We start from the raw sequence: 21,002 nt of genomic DNA, 5'->3' as shown, positions 1-21,002 counted from the left end.
TTACTCATCACTTTCTGTATCGCTGTCTTCTGAGGACTCAAACCACTCCTCAGATCCTGCAGGAGGGTAGTTCAGTTTTCCAGAACCTGCAAGTGATTAACAAGGTGTAACATCTATAAACCAGGAAAAAAGGAGCTCCAGAACAAATATATGGTACTATTCAATCCAACCCAGCAAGCCCCAAATGCTTTTGACTACAAACTGGACCAAAACACTCAGAACCAATTCTATCTGCCCTTAGTCTGTGCTGACAGAACAGTGCCCTGCTGCCTCTAGTTTGCTCCAGAGGTCCCCTCAGCTCTTTTTAAAGAATCTGAGTAACCTGCTGGAAAAAATTAGTATTTCAGATGAAGGCAATGCAAAGAGAGAATGCTGATCATTTTAGGTTATCAACTCAGATTCATACAATCCTTACCAACTGTAAAAGGCCTTTCATCTTCAGACTCTTGCCAGCATTCAAAATCCAAGGACACATGAACGTTCTGTTGACAAAACCAGAGTTTGAAACACCTGCTCTGATGCATAGAAAACATGCTCAGAACATTCAGTAACTCTCAAATTAATTTTCACTTCACCTTGTTCTTCAGTAACTTGCACCATGTTCCTTTCTTCTCTTTTACCAGTAAAATCACAGCCTCTGTATCCTTAACCACACATGTGGACTTCTCTGCAATTACTGACTGATACAGCTCCAGGTCAGCCACGTAACGTTTCCCTTCTGAATAAGCACTGCAATATACAGTAAGTTTAAAAACACTAAATCCAAACAGAGACATTTTTCTGATTATACCAAAGTTTCTTAAACCTACCTGAAAGTCACCTTTTCTCTACAGAACTCACATCTACTCTCAGTTGCCCTCAGTATCTGTACCTTCAGTGTCACACTCACATCATCTTGAAACCACTTGATTAGTGGATGACAGCTGAAAGAAAGTTCATTTTATAGGTGTTTTCCAAAGCAGAAAAGCACTGAGGTTTAGCCAAGCTGTCTCACACAGAGCCAGAATTTGCCCACCAAGTCACAACTCAGTCAAGAGGCCTGGGCCATGGAGACCTGACACCAGCACAACATGGGAATGAATCACTATTTTCTTACCCCTTCTGCTGATGCACAGTAGAGTCTTCTGCTTCCTTTGTTTGAATTACATAATCTAAAAAGACATCAAAAAACATCTTTTATACTTCCTTATACTACAGAAACCAGATACTTCCAGAATTTCCCTATACTATCACAAAAATAACTTGCTAGTAACCAAATTACTGTCTTTGTCTTTTATATTGTGTACTTCCTATCCTGAATGATTTCATGAAGTTAACAATTCAACTAAAAATTTTAATTATCAAAAATACTCTAGTTGGTGTTACAAGATTTAAAAACACCTAACCAAACATGCTATTTTCCAGGTCAGGTAAAGGTTTTCTCCAGTTTCAAAACATTATTTGACACCTGAAACAGTTCAGGGAATTAGTGGGGAGTTTCAGGAATGAAATGATTAATGGTGGTGTCAACACCACAGCTCAAAACATGGCATCAGTGTGACTATTAATAGGGGAAACAAACCTTCTACAGTAAGCACTTCAGTCTTTTTATCTGCTAGAACTTCCTTACCTTCCACTCATGTGTCAGCTCCTAGCAGGTAATCCTGTCCCCCTCCTGCTATGCCTAAGCATTTCTAAACCTCTACTGACAGAAAAGTAAACACATCCTTGAGATTAGATGAAAAAGAAATGAGGGGGAGCAACATTTCTGCCATTCTCAGTCTTGGGAAAAAATTACCCTGAGAACAACTTTATTTCAACAGATTTCAATTCCCTTCAATCCTGTGGCCTTGGACAGCAGAGCTCTTGTCCCCTTTACAGCAGAGATGTCCTGCTCACATGTTCCATTCACAGCCAAAGAATTCCAAGCTCTCAAGGACAGAGCATCCCCCAGACAGCCACACAGAGTAGCAAGAGTCACTCTCAGCATCTCCTGACTGCTCACTGAAGGCAGCTCTGGCTGGCTGCAAACAGCAGCCACATGGTGCTGCTCTGTGCACCCAGAGCAGTCTGCAGCTGCCAGGGTGACTGTTAGGTTGGTATCAAGAGGTTGGTATCAACTTGAACTCACATTTGAAAACTTGAATTCACATTTGAAAACTTGTGGAAAGAACTGAAGACTTACTCCTTGGAGGAGTCACAGGACTGTTACAGCTTTCAGCAGAATTTTCCTGTGTCAGTGGATCCTGTGGTCTGGGCACCTCCTCTAGATCAGTTGTGTCCTCTTCTGTGCTTCTGAACACAGGACAAAGCAGTTTTAAAAGAAAACCCACAAATGACAGCTTCACCTTCCTTTGCCTTCCCCTACTTTAATCTGTACCTTATTAGCAAGGCCTGTACTGCAGTTCCCAATTTTTCAACAGTAGTCTCAGGCTCAGCAGGTCTGTAAAAAAATGATCCAAGGAGTTGCATTACATATATTTCAGCACACAGCATCACAGTAAAGCTGTCTGGTCCCTAGCATTAAATGCCTTGGTAATGACATGGAGGATCCTAAAGCTCCTTTCCCAAGATAAAGGAATAAATACCAACAGGTTGTGCCTGAGATATCAGATACTGACTGACTGGTAAGCACCCAAACCAGCTACTGAGCATCATAAACTGGAATCTGAATTCAGACTCTGTACTAGCTATGAAGTTCGTAAGTTAAGAGTTACAGAGTTAGGAAAGTCACTAACTTGCCTGTCTGCATCAAATTCCAGGTTAGTATTTCCTAGAATTAGAATTTTCTTTTCCTTGGTGTTATGGGGCTAAAGAGTAGTTAATGGGAGGTAGACACATTGCAAACACAACTGTTCCTGCATTTAAACGAACATCACTGCCAGTAATATTATTCATGTTCAGTTAAATACAGTTTTTCTCTTAATAAAATGTAAGCTGAAAAAAAAAGTTGGTAACACTTACAAAGGCTCCAAGCTCTGTCCATGATCCACAACTGGTATCTGTGTGCACAGCTTCTGAATTTCTCCTACATGTTCAGGATTGTCAGTTCCCAAACCCATTGACAGAATCTCAGACCGAATGTTGTACTCATTGATCCACATCCTCATCGTGGGAATATGGGTAACCCCAACCTTGAATTACACGACAAAATAAAGGGAAAGCACAGCTCCTCAATGGTCCCCCTCCAACTCACAGCTGCTCTTTTAGTCAGACTTCAAACGTAGCCCTACTGACTTACGCCTACAGGCAATTTGGTTTTCCTGATTTTCAGACAGGAACCTCCCCATGTTCAATAGATGATAATGGCTGCAGTAACTGGCTGTGTGCCCTAACAGAACCAGGATGGCACTTAGGTAAACAGTGCCAGCCCTGACCATGGGACAGCCATAACAGACCTCAGGCAGTACAGAACTGAGTCCCATGCATCCTGAGAACAGCTGAGGGGGTGGGGGACACAATAAAAACCCCAAAGCCTAGAAACTGCTGAAAGGTTGAGCTACACCATACGGGAACTGAAAAGAATGACTTCCAGATAATTTTCTCTTTCCAATCCAATTTTCACTTGACTCACTCCACAAAATCAAGGAGTCTGCTGATGCTAATGGATGTGAAACTGAAAACAAGAAAACTCCAAGAACAAGAGCAGCCATTTTTCCTGTTATGATCAAGGAAATGAAGGAGCAAAGTTTTGACCTTTTTTTATTTGCAGAAAAATGTAGATTAAAACCAACTACAAAGTAGTGTAAGGGCTGTAAGAGTAGAATTAAGAATTTGTAAACAAAATAAATTAAGTCTACTTCTGCGGAACTGATTTCACAAGACAAACTACTGAACACCAGCACCTCCCAAATACACTTTTTTTACTACCTTTGTGGAACAGTCCTGGACCATGTGCAGATATACTACGACTTCCCAGTGCTGCTATTCTGTACCTACCATTGGGTCAACCCAAACTGTCCTTCCCAAGGTTTGCACCACTTTTGCATGATGAACTTTTCCTTTAATTTTGTGATTGATGTGATCAGTCACCTAGGAAAAACAACTTATCACAGCACTTGAGATGTATGGATACCAACACAGCTTTACAGTCACTTTAACTACAATGGAACAACATCTTCTGAGCTTAACAATGAAAAGGGTATTGAACAAATACAGTTTTGAGTAAACCAGTGGCACACTTTAACTTAACTCTAAGTTAGAACAGTACAAGCCTTCAAGGATAATGAAAGATCACTCAAACACAGATCAATTCAGAGAAGCTACACATCCCGTGTTCCTCCCCCAGAATCCAAAGCAGTGAGAACCTAGTCTAAAAAAAAGACATTTAAATCAGAAGAAAAAAAAATCCCATTAAGTCCCCCGTATTATTTCATAGAAAAATAAAAAAAGAAAATTTGCCTTCTTAGAACCTGCCCCAATTGCAGGTAGTGTCAATACTAGTAAGCAATGCAGTTTGGTACCCAAGCTTACAGTTTGTAACTGTTTTCCCATAGAAAACAGAAAGAGAAGGTAAAGAATGTAAAGGAGATAGCATGCAAAACCAGCTTATTACCTTTGGATTCCATTCAACTTCATTATCTATGGGTTTTACCCTACAAACTATAATTTCCACAGCCTGAGGTGGCAGATGCTGAAACTTGACAGGCAAGTGAAGCAGCTGATCACTATTCACTTGACTTGTCCTGCCTTCATCTATGTATTTAATTGTGACCTTACAGGCATTTTCTTCATCTTTTGCTGGAGTCTCTACCACCTGAACCCTTCATACAGCAGGAAAAGAAACAGAGAATTATTATTCATGTAACCAGGTGTGCACGACATTTTTTAATACTGCTCTCATTTTAAAACTGATATTCCTCCAAGCCCACTCTGTAACCAAGTGCATGTGTGGGGAACCATCTTGTTTGCCATTCATGAGCTCAGAGTAGGCAAGAGCTTTTTAAAAGCATTATTGGCATAGCAGTGGTTTTTTTGCTGCTTTTGAGGACTTTTTCTTTACCCAACAGTCAAATTTTTTTAAAATCTTTGCATAAATACATGCACATGAATCAAGTAAAAAGCCAACAAAATTTTACCTGTGGCAAACGGCTCCCTCACGTAACCCATACAACACTGACTTCTCCACAGCAGTCACAGAAATCCTGTGTCCTGGTACCTTGAAGTAATCATTCATTTCTTTAGCAAGAGCTGTATACTGGTCCTTTTCTTTCCTGACTATTTGACCAAAGTACTTTGTTGCATGTACAATGAAGAGAGGCAGAATCTGAAAGGATCAAACACATCCGCAGAAAGGAGGGGTGGGTGATTTCTCAAAGCAATGAAATTTAAGTGATTTAAGTCTTTATATACAGATCACATACCTCTTTCCAGCCCCAAAAGGTGACAGATGTTGTACACACGTAGTTCAGAAAACACTGAGTTGTTATTATTCTCAATCCTAGCTGGCCACAGTTCAGTCAGCAGGACAGCAATGTATGGAACAGGAGCTGTTGTGTCAGGTGATGATATTCCACCTCAGTGAACACCAGTGAGTTCTCACAATTGTCTGCCAGGCTATTAACCACTCACATGTTCTGCACCACTCCAGCTCTGCTCTGAACACTCCCCAGCCTTACAGGGAGAACTGACTGCTTTTTTTGCACCAAAAGGACTTAAATAAAAGCCTACAAACACACAGCTGTGCACACCAATGTGTAAAATGCTGCTTTGAGAGCACCTCAGCTAAAGCCCAAATCTCAAATTGAGCTGGAGACACAAACTCTTACTGGGACATGAAGAATCACTGTAGCAAAGTCAACCCTGTAGCCATGAAGGTTTCATGGATGTGGAACTGCTGAAAAAGAAGTCTAACTAAAACAGCACCCTACAGCAAAAATCTTCCAAAGCACTGATATTTCTGAAGGAAATAACTCAAATGTTCTACCTACAAGACAGGAGCTCCCCATTTCTTGGGCATACTATAAATGAAGATACATTCTCTAACCCCAAGACCAAAAAATGCTCAGTTTTCAGCCAGTTTGCACAAACATGTCCACTAAGAAAAAAATCCTTCCACTTCAACTTCTCCTCACTCCCACAGATTACTCTGTGTTGCCTCTACAAGAAGTGCAAGTTTCTATAAGCTTCCATCTTTGTTAATCTTGATATACAGTCTCAAATTATAAAAGGAATGAATACACAGAACACAAATCCTCTTCCCAAAAAATGTCAATCTTCCAAACAGGAAAAAAACCTGAGGTAAACTCAGAATTGCCTACAAAACACAACACAAAGAACATCTGACACACTGATTTATGCAAGGGAGAGTACATTAATCCTACTGCAGTAGGGTTAATGGAATAAAAAACAGTAAGTAACATGCTAAGTAGCTGTTTAAGACCTATTTCTCTTGGTACCCAAGCCCAAGGAAAACTGTAACTTACTGTCACACGTTCAGGTGTTTCTATCATTTCAGCTGCAATATTCTGGGCCATGTCTACTGATAAATTAATTTGATGACGATCTGGACACTCTGTTCTGTTCCTACATTTAAAAAAACCACAACAAGTTTAGGAAAAAGTTCTTTGCTTTCAGTTGTAAACTCCTGTTAAGTGACTTGCAACAGGCAACAGAAAAAAATCAGGAGCAAAACCCCTTTAAGATAGAAGCATCCAACAGGAAAATTAATCAAGGAATCAGCAGCAATCAAACAAAACACTGACACTCTCTTACCTGCAAATCCCAAAGGTTTTCAGAGAAGCACACAGGGGTCTTGAAAATTTCTCCTCTTCCTCAGATTCCTGCACCCTGGCAGTCAAATCATAGAGTTCTTCTGGAATTTCAGCTTCTGCATGCTTTAAGTAGTAGAAAATCTCAGGTGCATGACAGGAACTGTCCTCTGTCAGCAGAATGATTGACTTGGCCTTCGTGTCTTCCTGATCTACAGCAGAATCCTAGAAATAAAGAATAATATTTGAGGAAACGTTTATGTATCCATCAGTAACAACCCAGTGTGGCACTACCCAGTCAAGGTTCACCCAGACCTTTATGCCAGGGCAGAAGTTGTCACTCATGCTTTGCAGGCGCTGCCCGAAGACTGCTGGAGATGGGAAACTGCAATGGATCACCCAAGTTGCATCTGTGATTCCCAGGGAGGGCAGGCAGTCATCTGTTAAAACTAAGCACAAGTTTCACAGATATGTAACTGTAGTAACTCAAACATGGGAAGCATCACGTCACACACACCACAGATGATATCCATCTCTCAACTGGAAGATGGATTTTATCCCAATACATTTCTATAAGGCTTTTTATTTCCCCAGTCAATAAATCTCATCAGCATATAGCAGACACAGCATTTCATGCCAAGCTCACAGGACTCTCCATTTCCTGTCAGCACCACAGAATACAGAGAATTGAGCACCACTCAGTAATTCACAGGAGTAAGACAGCAGACAGCTGAAATACAGCAGGAGTTCACACAGATCTGTGCAGAGCTAAGTCCACTTTCTTGTTTTTATATAACATAAAGAACAAACTGAGTTTGAAAATGGATCAAGGTCTTTGTTAGTGCAAAAAATTTGAAGAATAACCATAATGGAAGTTAAAGAAAATCATTACAATAAATCTTTGTAGTTTGGAAATTATTTCAGACTTTGTATCTCCTCTGCAGCAGAGGAAATTGTAAAATGATGGAAAATCTTCAAATACATTCATAGTTCTTTAAACTAAGCAGGGAAAACAGGAACAGGAGAAAAGAAAAAAAAAACGCAAAAAAATAAGAGCCTGTAGCATTAAGAAGTAAACGAATTCATAGGGATCTGCCCCTGTGGAAGTGTGAGATAACCCAGTGTAAGCACTTGGTGCAGATCTCAGCTCTGCATTAAGATACAATCCCAACCAGACAGAGAATCCTCACCTAACACAGCAGGAGTGCCAGAACTGTGCATTTTTCTCCACCTCTCCAAGACACACTCAGCATTACACTTGCTCTCTTTATGCTTTTTCAAGGAAACTATTGAGTTGCTCTTCAGTGCCTGCATGGCAAAGTAAAAAGTTACACATTCCTGCAATGCTGTAGTACTTGCTCCTATCAAGTCTAAGAGGCAGCATCTCTTACCAGAATTTAGCACATCTTACTGTAGAGATACAATGAAAGAACTAATGAAATTTAGGTTGCTTATATGAAAGAAGAACATATTAATGGAGATAAGGTTCATTAATTTCCTGTATAAAAAGAAAAATACAAGCTCATGTTCTCATGTTTTAATACATTAGACAGACATTTAAGAAAACAAAAATGTCAAGCTTTTCCCCTCATTAATGTGTTCTCTCTGATTCCATGATCTAACAACATGCAGATTCATGTTTCAGTCTCTCAGAACAAACATTCTTCATCACGTGAACTCTTGAAATATTTTCATAGGCCACGTAAAAGATCTGAAGTTGGTCTGCAAAGAGTTCTTGTCCAACAAGAATTACTATGAAGAGATTCAATCCTCCTTTAACATCAACAAGCACTTTTTTTGAAGTGGTGGCAGGGTTGGTTTTGAAACGCTTGAACCCTCAAATATTCAAGGGAAATGTGTTAGAAAGTTACAATCCCAAACCAGATTTGCTTCCATTAACAATCACCAAAGAATAAACATTCCAGATGCACCACTATTTACATCAGAAATGAATCCTTTAAGTATCACATGATCTATGTCAGCTATTTGTTGACAGTCAGTCTGGGGTTACTTTTAGCAGGCATGATTAACTTCCAAATTCACATCCCACCTTTATTCTCAGAAGCCAAGATATTTTGTTATCAACTTAAAAAAAAACCCTGCTTATCTAAGTTTAAATGCTTTCTTACCTTATAAATCATCTCTACTTCAGTTACTGAGTCAGTGAAGACCAGCACTTTCTGAAGATTCTTCTGGGTAAAATCCAAGATTTTGAGTAACTCAGCAGTTCTGTTGCTGCTTATGCAGGGCTGCACCACCTAAAAGCAAATACAAAACAGAGAGCTGCTACTTCATATAACCCATACATATTTTACCATGTAATTCTTCCTAATCCTAACCTCGATGCATGCACACATTGACACTTTCAGTTCTGCTCAATCATTAAGGCTTTTCACTAAAACTTGGGGGTTTTCAGTTTCTTACATGCCATGGGTATCTACTTTTGGAGATTTCCCAACATTCAAAATCCACAAATGATGCCATGCTGAGACATGCTGTAATTCAAATCAAACTTAAACCATTTTGTGTTACTCCTCAGGGCTATACCACATTGACTGGAAACTAAATTAAAAGATACCTAAGAATATGTAATAGGCCTTCTAGAAATGTGAGGTCAAGAGTTTGGTATTGGGTGAAAGCAGCAAACCAAATGCTTTACTTGATCTGCCTTGGCACTCCTTACCTTGTAGTTCTGCCAGCCTCAGCTAACAACTGCAAACACATTCTGGTCAAGAATTCTACTGTTTGCAAATACACCTCAAATTTAGACTCATTTGCACTAACCACAAAATAGTCAAGGGACTGTCTTCATTTCAGTCCTATAAAAGCAAGTAAGAGACCTGCAGCTTGTTCAGTGACTCACCTGCACATGATTTCTAACTTCAGCTCACACTGGGAGGCAGCACTGCAGCACCCCCTGCTTCCAATAAACCAGCACCAGCCACATATCCAAGCAGTGACACAGTTTCCTAAGTTTTACCTGTTGCACATTTCCAAAGATGGCAGCCTCTTCAATAACAGTTATCACAATGTGAGGATCATTCATGAACTCCTTTATCAAGGGTGTGATATGTTTATTCCACTGAGTTCCCACAGCAATGATCTGATGTGGTAGATTCCCCCGTGGCCGAGCAGTGGCCCTCTTGTAACAATCCAGTATGGTAAACACCTAGGAAGGAAAGAGATTTTTTTTTTTCCTCTCCTCTCATAATATTCCAGCAAAACCAGAAAAAAACAGAGTTTGAGAACATTGTTTTTCCCAGTCACAAAGCCATTACCACAGCAAACTGCAAGTCTCATCCCTCAAAAGAACAGTTTGGTATGTACACTTTTATCCTATTCTCTGCATGACTTCTGAAGCAAAAGAAAGCAACAAAACAGCATATCCATGTGCATGCAGGATTCTGTCCAGAGAAGATGGAAATCTCAAGAAGATGATGTGTTGAAATTTGCAGTATAAAAAGCCTCCACAAAGACTGGAGAGGGCAGAGACATTCAGCAAAAACTAGGTGATAACTACAAGACAAGCCCAACCTGCCAACACAGTAATTTGTAAATACAAAAATAAAAAGTAAAATAAAAAAAGGGGTTCACAATAAACCCACTTCCAGGGTTTTTTTCCTCAGTGTGTGCCACTGTTCCAGACTCATGCACAACTGGAACAGCATTTTGCCAAGTGGCTGTGTAAGCCATTTATTTACCTGTTCAGAAGTGTCAGAGAACAGCACCTCGATCTCATCAAGAACAAGATGGCAAAGCCTACACAAGAGGCCAGGGTTATGTTCCAGCAGTCTCAGGAGGTTGTATGGTGTAGTCACTACTACTTCACCTACAAGGTAAAGACTGTTACTATTAACTTACTACTTTGAAGAGTATTACTGTGACAACAATGGACATGTCAGCTTTATTTAAAAATTATCGCATTTGTATTTCAGATTCATCATTCATCATCTCAAAACTGGGGAGTCTGTTTTTCTACTCCTGCAAGTTTTCCAAGACATGAGTGGGTGAGGCTCTAATATTTTGAAATCCAGTGAAATGTCTGAAGGTTAGCAAGTTTACAAAGCAGGATGGCATCTCATTTTCCAGTAAGGTACTGGAAGTAGAGGTAATAACTTCAGAACCAAACAGCCAGAAAGGAAATATTTATAAATATATGCAAGAGCAATTTCAGGAAAGTTCAGTTTCAAGAGCAGAATAAAGCACACATTGCAGCTTAGGAACTTACACAGATGTGTGTGCATGTGTATCTATCTACACATAGAAATAAAACCACACAAATCTTCACTGGTGCAATTACACCAACAGCTCTGCTGCTTAAAGGCCTGAATTCACCTGCCACACTCAAGCTTGAATGATGGATGAAAAAATACCAACTGCTGAAATGGAGTTTTACACAATTCTTTATAGTTCTGTCCATAGCTCTTAATCCCCTGGCACAACCAAAGCCACTTTTGAAAATGAAGGTATCAAACAAAGGTACCAAACCAGAACACACCTAAATGTTTTCAGTACATATATCCAGGCAGGGCAAGTCTCCCAACAGCTTTTTCATTATTTCTATGCTGCTTCTCTGTGGAGCACCCTGAGCATGCCACCGAGTTAGATACAATAAATGCTCAGTACTTTGTGTAACAGCAAATTGCAAACCACCATTTAAACAAGTAAATCAAGAACCTGAGAAGGAGAAATTGTTCTTTCACATGCTCCTGCAATTAAGGCAGCCCACACTGCCTTCAGGCATAACAAAGATGATGACAAAGTGTTCTTACAGCCTCGGATTTCCATTTGGCTGGCTGCTTCCTTGTTCTGCCCAAGGGTTATCAGCATGGGATGAAGGTGTCTGCAGCCCTTCCTGTATGTTTTCAGCAGGTCAAAAACAAGCTGTGCCTTCTTCCATCCAGGACATAAAATCAGCGCTAGTGGCTACATACACAGGTACAAAAATTGACAACATTTGTCAGACAGAAGTACAGAACCTTAAGAATCTTGTCTTCCTAGGGTTGTAGTGGGCCATTTTCAGAGGTCCCTTACAACCTCAGTAATGCTATGATCTAACAGAAGCTAGAAAATGCATTGTAGTATTTGAAACAGCTAATACCAATTTTAGTTTAATAAGTATATATTACTCATGCAGAAACAAAGCTCCATTGTGTATTTAAGTGCCAGGGCATGAACCACTTGGTGGGGATTGCTTTAAAAGTAAGTTTGAGACTTGCCCCATTCACAGAGCCCACCCAAGGCCTCACAGAAACTGGCAGGCATCATGAAGATACACTGAGATGACATTAATGTATACATTCCAAACATTCAGACTAGTAACAGGTTCTCTGGTCCAACATATACATACCCCACTCATGTTTGGCAAGGCTTGGTAGTGACTTTCCTGCAGCAGTGTAAGAACTGGTGGAATATATAACAAGGGATCATTTCCCTCATGGGAGATGGCAACGACATCACAGCCCCCAGCCACTGGTGGCCAACAGTAGGACTGGGTGAAGGAAGGGCCTGAAAACTTGTTCCAAGCAAGTTCCTACAGAAACAGAAATCAAGAATTTTCCCCTAAATCAGTGTACTTAAACAACAACAGAACAAGACAAAGTGTAACAACAAGTGATTTAAAAGCTTTTGACCATTACATAATAAATGTCCTTAATAGATAATATGAAAAACCATCTACTGGGCTCAGCTGTAACATTACTGTTTTAAAATTTAAATCCACTTGAAGCAGTGACTAATATATCAGAAAAAATGTGTAAAATTGTTACAGCATTTCTCCAAATCTTCATTTATTCAACCATATGAACCTTGTACATTACTCAATCAAACTAAGGTATTACTGTAATATTTACTATGGTAATTTGAGGTATGAAACTTGTCTTAAAAAGATAATCAATGTAGTATCATCACCTCTACCTTTTTCAGACCATCAGAAAGTGGTGCTGCTTCCAAAACTGATGATGGTTCAATTTTCTTGCTTAGGAACACAAAGTTTTTTTCTTTCCCAACATCTTGTAAACTCTAAAACCATGAGACAAATAGATGATAATGGCAATACTTAACAAAAGGAGTTTACAAAACTCAGAAGCATTCACTGTATTTAAAAAAAAAGGAATTTTGATGTAAATGAATCAAATTCTAAATTAAATTTAAACATGCTTTGTACATACTGATAGGTTACACAGACCAAGGGTGAGATAAAAACTGTTAATTATTATTCTTGAAGGAAGAAACATGGTCTTAAGTGTCTTAAACCCCTCAGGAGATGCAGTGGACACTCTGGGTACAGCTGGCACTCGGTCCCACAAGGAGCAGCACGAGGCAGGGACAGCAGTCACAGTGCAGATGGCAGCTTCTCTCCATTGCTCCTTCTCTCCTCTCTGCTCCAATGCAGGTCCTCCACAGACTGAAATCCCCTCAGAAACACCTGCATGGAGCTCCCTCTACTCCTCTGACCCTGGCATTGACTGTTTCTCACATTTTTTTGTTCCCTTCCCTGTGTTTTACACTTTCTTAAATGCAGGGAGGCACCCCCAACTCGGCTGGCTCAGCTCTGGCCTGCAGAGGCCAATGCAGGAGCAGTCAGCCCCTGATCTCCTTCCACAAAGACCCAATGCTACCAAAGCCAGAATGTTTGCAGCACAAGACAAATTAAATAAAAGTAATGTTTGAAATACCTGTTGGTCATCTTCAGCTGTGTGTGTCTGAAAGGAACTGGAATTTAGGAACTGTGGAATCCTGAGAAACAGAGATATTAAAAACAACATAAATTCAAAAGAAAAACATCATTTATAAATACCACCAGTACTTCCCAAGTGTCATGAAGCAATTCACTTCAAGTATTTCTGACATATCTATGCCAATGAGAAAAATCCTCAATACAACAGCAGAAATCAAAACACACCCCTGGGAAAGCAAAATTTAGTGAAAATAATCTTTCAGAATATTTTTCAAAATTAAGTTCCCTGACATTAGAAGAAAAATAAACTGGACTGTAGAAAAAAAAAAGACTTCTTAAAGTTCCAAAACATAGAACAACTCATCTTTGCATCAGCTAGAAACTGACAGAAGAAACACTCCTGAGGTTTACTTCATATGCATCAACTGACCTGCAGCACAGTGAAAGCACTGCACAAACTGACCCACTCATATTTCATTAAATCCAAAAACTTTATAAATCACACCAAAAATAAAATAAAGCAAATTAACACACTTAGTGTGTAGAAAAATACCTCCCCACCACATGCCTGTTGTCAAGCTGCTGTTTAGAAATAACTGGTATTTTTCCAGGCTAACTCCTTCCCCAAAAGCACGTGTATGGAGCTTCCCTTCCCCTCTGCCCTTTAGAGGCCCAAGAACAGTAACTGCAAACACACTACAGCTCCCAACTGTCTGATGACAGAATCATTCTGAATATTGAACAAACTGCACCACACCTCTCTGTCTGAACTGCTTTATCTTCCTTGGAAGGCAAATCTGGCACCGTGCTGACCACCTAGAAATGAAACACATTTTAAGCACTATGATACTGTTCAAAAGTAATATTTAGAACACAAAGTTGAACGTGTTTTTCTCATGTGGGATTCTCCAAATATTTTGCAGTATTCTTTTCCAAATTCAAAGTTGCTTTGACTAAGGCAACAATTTTGATGAAACAAGCTTCAGGAAACTGTCTAAAAATAACAAGCTGGGTGACTACAGCACTCCTAATCTGGCCTATGTATGTTTATGTTAGCTTGCATTTCACAATTCATTACAAAATGTAATACTTACAGGCACTGTATTGTCATTTAGATCTGTGTGGGACCTTTGGGATGGCTTTTTAGGAACAGAATTACAACCAGCAAAACCTAAAAGGTAAATAAAATGGAGATAGCCATTTCTGATTATCTGAACACACAAAAAGCCAGAGATGGACACCATGTGCTCCGGTCACTGTGATCCAAGACAGGACATTCCCATTCCCCACATCCAACTAAACACACCAAGTGCTGCATGCAGGACTGTCCCCCCAGCTGTGGGTCCCACCTGGCCCAAGATGTGGTGACACCTCCTCCCCAAAGGGCAGTTTTGGCCTGGCAAGAAACGTAGGACCAACAAACTCCACTGGAACACCCTCAGCATTTAAGGACACTTCATCATCAGAAACATCTGAGGAACTCCCTGCAGTCCCTTCATCTTCCTTGTAATGAGCAAAGTGCTTTGCAACCAGATCATCATTAACACAGATCTATAAAAAAACCCAAACAAGATCTTTTTTATTCAGTGTCAACAAGCAGTAAGCTACACCAACACATATTTGTTTAAAATTTATGTGAAGATTTAAACAAAAGCAGTACTTTTAATTATGATAAAAACCCCAAACAAAATCCAACTAAACAGAACCCCAGACATAAGAAATACCAACGAATGCTTTCTGTCAAATACTAGTTCTAAAAAAAGCAAAGTCCTATCTTCATGTATATTCTTTCAACAGGTGTTAATTACTGAGTTCCAGGTTTCTGGCCAAAATTCTGTACTGAATTAACTCTTTCTATGAGCCTTGAAAGAACCTTCTGATCCAGTGAAGCCTCTATTTCTTTTAGATTCAGCACACATCAAAATCTGGCAAAAAAAGAGGCAGTATTAGGCCTAAAACAACTTCTATCTACTATACAGCTGTGTAAGTCTGGCAGTAGCTACAGCAGAGATTTGACACAAGTTACACATTTTGGCAAGTGGAACTAGACTTGGTATTTTTTCCAGCTCCTGGAGGACTCATCTGTATGCAAGAGTGTGAAATTTTATTTATTTTTACAGTATGATGCAGCTGCCTTACTGAAACATCTTCAAACATGATACCACACGACGTACACCAAATAACGCACACAGTTATCCACTTAAATACTGGCTGGACTTCATTTGCTTGTCAATGATGAAAAAAAAAAAAGGTTAATGCAGAGAAAAATACAAGTTCTGCCTCTTGGAATTTCTCCAGAGGCTTACAATGAACATCATGTAATAAAAACCTCCAATAAGTTAATGATTTAGCTTCTACTGTATCTGAAAAAAACTTGAAAGCCATGCTTTCCAATCTTAAACTAATAGCAAAGTACACTAATAGAGTTGGAAATACGAAAGTATCTTACCTTTTCATCTTTTATAGACACAAAAAGGAACACCTCTAACACTTTATCTTCTACTGTCTGTATTGTGGCTTTAACCTCGGTAGCCTCTAAATGCAGTAATGAACACAAGAAAAAAGATTAGACCCCATCACACTGTCAGCATTCTTTACCTGCACTGAGACAGACAAAATCAGGCATCACAATTAAAAAGGTGTAACACTTGTTATTGCACCTAAGTGAAATGAGGAATTTAGCAATAAAAACTTAAAAGCTCCAAAAAGGAACTCATCGTTAGTCTTTGGAGGAGGTCTGATTAATGATCAGATTAATGATCTCTGGAGACAAACCATTCTTAGTTCTACACTGAAAGTCTTGGTTTGCTCTTAGACTCTGACAGTCTGGGGCACCAGCACGTGCTTTTCAAGTGAGACATTTCCTTTTCGTGAAAGAAATTGTATTTGCACATCTGTACAGCTTTGTTACACTTCATTTGGGCAAACACAGTTAATCCAAGTCCTGAAGCACCTCTGTACATGCAGGACAGCTGTGATGCACATTCAGTCTCATGCTGAATACACAGAATGGGTCCAATGTTCAAAACAAATGTGACATGAATGCTCCCTCAGTCAGCCTAATCTAGCCTAAACACAATTTAACTACCAAAATTTATGCAGCATGGAAGCCCAGAGTTCCCAAAATACAGCTCCAAGTACTTGTGCCTTAGTCACATCATACTTAGGCAGCTCCTTTCTCATTTTTTTTAACTTACAGCATTTATAAATATAATCAAGCATACTCAACTATAATCAACTTGTACACAAGTACTACATTTCTCTAACAACTGATTTTTCCCAAAACTGAAGTGTTATTTACCTTCAAGAAGCTTTCGGAAATGCTGAATGGCAGCAGTATCCCATCTTTTGGCTGGTCTAGGAAAATAAACACAACCAGTTTTTCCAGATTATCAAACATGAAAACAGTAATTAAAAAAAAAAAATTCTATACAAGCACAAAGCTCTAAATCATGGAAATTCTTACGAAGTGCACAGCTACACAAATCAGCAGAATCTGATTACTCAACACATCACTTTAGTTTGGTAATATTGTTCCAGTTCACCAGTACTATGAATTGATCAAAATTAAAAGATGTTTTTTCAAAGTATCATAGCTTGCACTAAATATAAGATATGAAGAAATCACAGATTCATTTAGGTTGGAAAAAAACCCCAGGATCCAACCACTAACTCAACACTACCAAGGCCACCACTCAACAATGTCCCTTAGTGCCACATCTATACACCTTTTAAATCCCTCCAGGGTTAGTGACTCCAGCAGTTCCCTGGAGAGCTTTGTCCTCTCAGCTGGAAGAGAGTTGATTTTCCTCTTAGTAGCTGGTACAGTTCTGTGTTCTACGCTTACTGTGAGAATACTGCAGGTTTCCCCTTGAAATATAATCCCTCCTAAAAACTTCTACACTGAACCCTCCCACTTCAGAAATGCACAAACAGAAGGTATTTCCTAGCTCTCCTTACCCTATTTTGGCAGTGTTTTCACAGTAGTCAATATGCAGTGTCAGTGGCTTCGTGCAGTGCAGCCGGCACTTCTTTGCTCTGTGTGGGATCTTTGCAAATGCTCCTGGTAAAACTCGAATGCTGCAAAACAAAGTGGAAATTATCTCATTTTACAGGGCAGAATTTGTTCTCCAGAAGTCACTGGTCTCACAAACCACCTCCTGTTACCCTGAATTTACAGTTCTTCCAAGAGTTTGGATCCCACTGGCTCCCTCTTTGAAACTACTTACTCTAAGAGGTGCCATCAGGACCAACAGGTCAATGGGATTGCTGTTCTATTCATTATTAATACATATTCTAGTTACCTGGAATCTTTCTGATCTGATCCTTTGCCACTGCAGCAAGTCTTCTTGCTACTCATCGTCTAAGTATCTTCATGGTATTTTACCCATTATCAAGATATCTTCATGGTACTTAACCCACTATCAAGTTGTTTTCCAACAAAGCAACAGTTGTTTTTCAACAAATCAACAGTCAACTTAAAACATTATTTATTTTAAAATACTTTAAGATCTAATTTTGTGGAATACTACCAAAACCAATTTGGTGAAGTTTCTTGTGCTCCAAGTTGCATATTTTAATAGACAAACTTTAAGAGCTGGACTAGCTTGCTCTGAAACACAAGAATATATTTTTCAAGATGTTAAAAACACAAGGTTTTACACTCATTTCATCAAGAGCTCAGAACCTGTGAAAAACTCACCTTTTTTGACACCATGGCAACACAAACTGTCAGCTCTTAGTAAACAAGCTGTTCAACTGCAGTGGGAAAACCCCCACATATTTCTGTTTAGACCTCAAAAGCTGTTGCAGTAAGTGAAACCCTGCTTCTGTAGATGGTTTTTATGCCTAAACTTCATTGGCCACAATATTTTTTTTTGTATATACCAAATTACTAAAGAAGAACAGAATATAAAGGTAAGTTTTAACTAGCAATCACACATCTCAATCACAACAGACTGACACTTCTATTCTAAATCTTCAAAAAAGCAAAACCTAAAACGGAAAGCATCTTTATCACAAAACAAGGACTGGTTTGCACTTAGTGTATCATTTGGTGAGCAGGTTCTTGTGGACGCAACCTACACCTCAATTAACTAAAAAAATATTAACAGCAGCTGTATCTACTAACAAACGTATTACATGTGATATATTAACAAATACATGGCAATAACAAAAACACATACCTCTTTGATGGAACATAGCAGTACTTGGCATAATCCACGAGGAAACAGCTGAGCTGGTAACCATCTGCCTGGCACCACACTGACTGCACCAGAGCCCTGCACCAGCACTTCAGCTCCTCACTGAAAACCACATAAACCTGAGCAGAGACAAAGAACAAGACAGCAGCTTCTTTCACATGGCCCCAGTCACACTCAAAGGCAAGGAAACAGTATTTATCACACAGCCTTCCATTTTCTTAGCAAAATGCAAACCTTATAGCTCACAGTTAGAAGGCTTACAGATGAGAAAACACAACTCACAGAGATGCTATTATCTGTTTTTGTGTGTAGAATTAAAAAAAACCCAAACTAACATATACTTGATTCTTCACCACCAAACAGGTTCAAATAAGAGATTATTTCTATGTAGAGCAATGATCTTACCTGGCCTTTTTTTATCTCCTCTTGTTTTACTTCATCTGTATCTTTGTAACAGGTATAAAACTGTTCCATTTCAGCATTCAGGTTTTCATACACAGTTTCACCAACTACACCAGGCACAGGTTCTTTCACAGCAATCCAAAAGCAACTTGGATCCTCAGCCTGGGCCAAGGAGCAGAGAATACATAATACTGACTTTTAAGAGTATCTGAGCAGATGTAAAAATAAAACTTGATTTTCACAGGGCGTCTTCAAAATTATGGTGACTGACATTGAGATACAGAATGTTAATACGTGAAACATCTTTCACCTTCACAGCATTAGTTCATGAAATGGCTTCTCAGCTTCCAACTTTCTCGAGCACTGCAACAAACACCATGGGGGGGGGGTCTACAAGGGAGCAGTATTATCTAAAAAGTTGGTTAAACCAAACAGTGGAAAAAGTGCAAAGACAAAGGTTTTTACTTGCACATGAAGTCCTCAGGCCTGGAGAATATCAGAGCAGGAAATCCCATCTATTATGCTTACTGCTGTTGATTGTCTCTTTTGAGCAGCAGAATTTGTGCAGAGGTAATACAGGTGTTTGGAGAGGCTTGGAGGCACTCTCATGGACATGCTGAGCTACATGTTGGGAGAAAGATCAAAGCTCAGAGATCATAAAAAGCACAGGGCAGCTCACAGGGTTCCTGATGAATCCTGCTGGGATGGGCCGAGCCGCCAGTGTCCACCTGGGTGTGCCCCAGATCCTCCAATTAAATAAATTTACTCTCTTTATTTCAGCTGTGGTTTTGTGGTTTTTCTGGCTGCCTGCCCGTATTAATTCACACTCCAACTCACACATTTTACAACAAAAACAATAAAATAAAACCTAAAACAAACCCAAATATGACTCCACAAGTGCAAAGAAATGCTGGTGAATGGAAATACACAGGCGACATCTTTTTTGTAAATGTGACCTCAAGAAAATCACATGGAAACAGACATCAATCCTTTAGATTAAAAATAACGAACAGCATACCTTTAATACTGCGACTTCCATGTTTACCTCCTGTGTCTCCCTTATCACTACTGTAAAAGAAAAACATTTGATGAACCATTCTGATCCCCATTTTTTTCAAAGCCTATTTGAAGATCACACACCTAAAGCAAACCTATAAATTTTTACTACTCATGTCAGAAGTACTAGTTTAAACAACCTATTGTTATGAATTACACATTTCAAAAGGTTCAAACCAGCTTTCTTAATGAGGGACTATGTTAATTACAATCCATGCTGCATCTCCTCCATTCAAAGGCCAGCAGAAATAGGCTGATCACAGACAAGTGCGGTTACAACCTACCTACACGATCAAATGAACAGGAACACCAGAAGAGAATATTTACAACTTTAAAAAAATCCCTCAGCCTAATACAAAAGAGGAATCCAAAACTTAGCAAACAAGTTTAATATCACAGATTTTTATTAGTATTTCACACTACGTCTGTCTGCAGTGGTACATACCAGACCGAGGAGTTACAACAGAATAATGAAACTTCCAGCAAATAACTGGCAATTCATTTTGGCACAAACCAAAACACCGTGGAATCACATCGTGGTATCATCACCGCAGAGTCTAGCTTACAACTTACAAGAATTTACAATTGAAGTAGATGCCTAATTAAATATTTCAGAAAAGGAAAGTGAGTACATTGTCCTTCCATTTCCAAAACTACTGCTGAACAAGCCAGAATCCAGCAGCAAGAGAGCTACCCTAAGGTGACACACGGCGACAAGCGGTAAGCGACAGCAGCGACCATTCCCATTCAACATGACAATGGAACAGCCGAAACGATTGCAGAAGCTTCACCCAAGATCGCTTAACACAAACAAAGCTCCTGAGTTACGCACTTGTTTCGTACCCTGCACCGTTATACTGCACCAAGAGATTATCAGCGCTGCCTTCGATATTTAATGTAGACTTTTCTTTCAGCAGTAACAAGCGAAGGCCATAAATAACTTCAGCTGAAGTCTCAGGTTAATTTGTGCAA

General features: G+C 39.4%; 1 protein-coding gene across 1 annotated transcript; it reads right to left on the bottom strand.

The window, feature by feature from the left end:
• Positions 1–20,038, bottom strand: TDRD12 (tudor domain containing 12). The gene is made up of 30 exons (XM_054269510.1): positions 19,993–20,038; positions 18,978–19,136; positions 18,555–18,691; positions 17,329–17,448; positions 16,670–16,725; positions 15,818–15,903; positions 14,718–14,919; positions 14,463–14,539; positions 14,126–14,184; positions 13,367–13,427; positions 12,606–12,710; positions 12,040–12,222; positions 11,462–11,615; positions 10,391–10,518; positions 9,670–9,858; positions 8,819–8,947; positions 7,880–7,997; positions 7,005–7,138; positions 6,694–6,914; positions 6,405–6,504; positions 5,058–5,245; positions 4,535–4,742; positions 3,919–4,011; positions 2,944–3,113; positions 2,165–2,274; positions 1,097–1,151; positions 810–923; positions 576–729; positions 416–482; positions 1–86 (listed from the first exon to the last, which is right to left on the bottom strand). The coding sequence occupies exons 1-30, from the start codon at positions 20,011–20,013 to the stop codon at positions 1–3; spliced, it is 3,684 nt and encodes a 1,227-aa protein (XP_054125485.1). The 5' UTR covers positions 20,014–20,038.
• Between the last annotated feature and the right edge of the window lie 964 nt (positions 20,039–21,002).

Source organism: Melozone crissalis, unplaced genomic scaffold, assembly GCF_028551555.1.
Source record: "Melozone crissalis strain CALT ecotype California unplaced genomic scaffold, PUWL_Pcris_2 ptg000007l_1, whole genome shotgun sequence".
Classification (NCBI taxonomy): domain Eukaryota; kingdom Metazoa; phylum Chordata; class Aves; order Passeriformes; family Passerellidae; genus Melozone; species Melozone crissalis.
Note: the sequence above shows the minus strand (reverse complement) of the source record. Positions and strands in the feature narration are given on the sequence as shown.

Excerpts from the sequence above, each read along its gene's own strand:
- TDRD12 (XM_054269510.1), bottom strand. The coding sequence starts at position 20,013 with ATGGAAGTCGCAGTATTAAAG. Across the intron at positions 19,137-19,992 it reads TGGAAGTCGCAGTATTAAAG|GCTGAGGATCCAAGTTGCTT; the intron begins GTATGCTGTTCG and ends TCCTTGGCCCAG. Across the intron at positions 5,246-6,404 it reads AAACACCTGAACGTGTGACA|ATTCTGCCTCTCTTCATTGT; the intron begins GTAAGTTACAGT and ends TGATCCTTTCAG.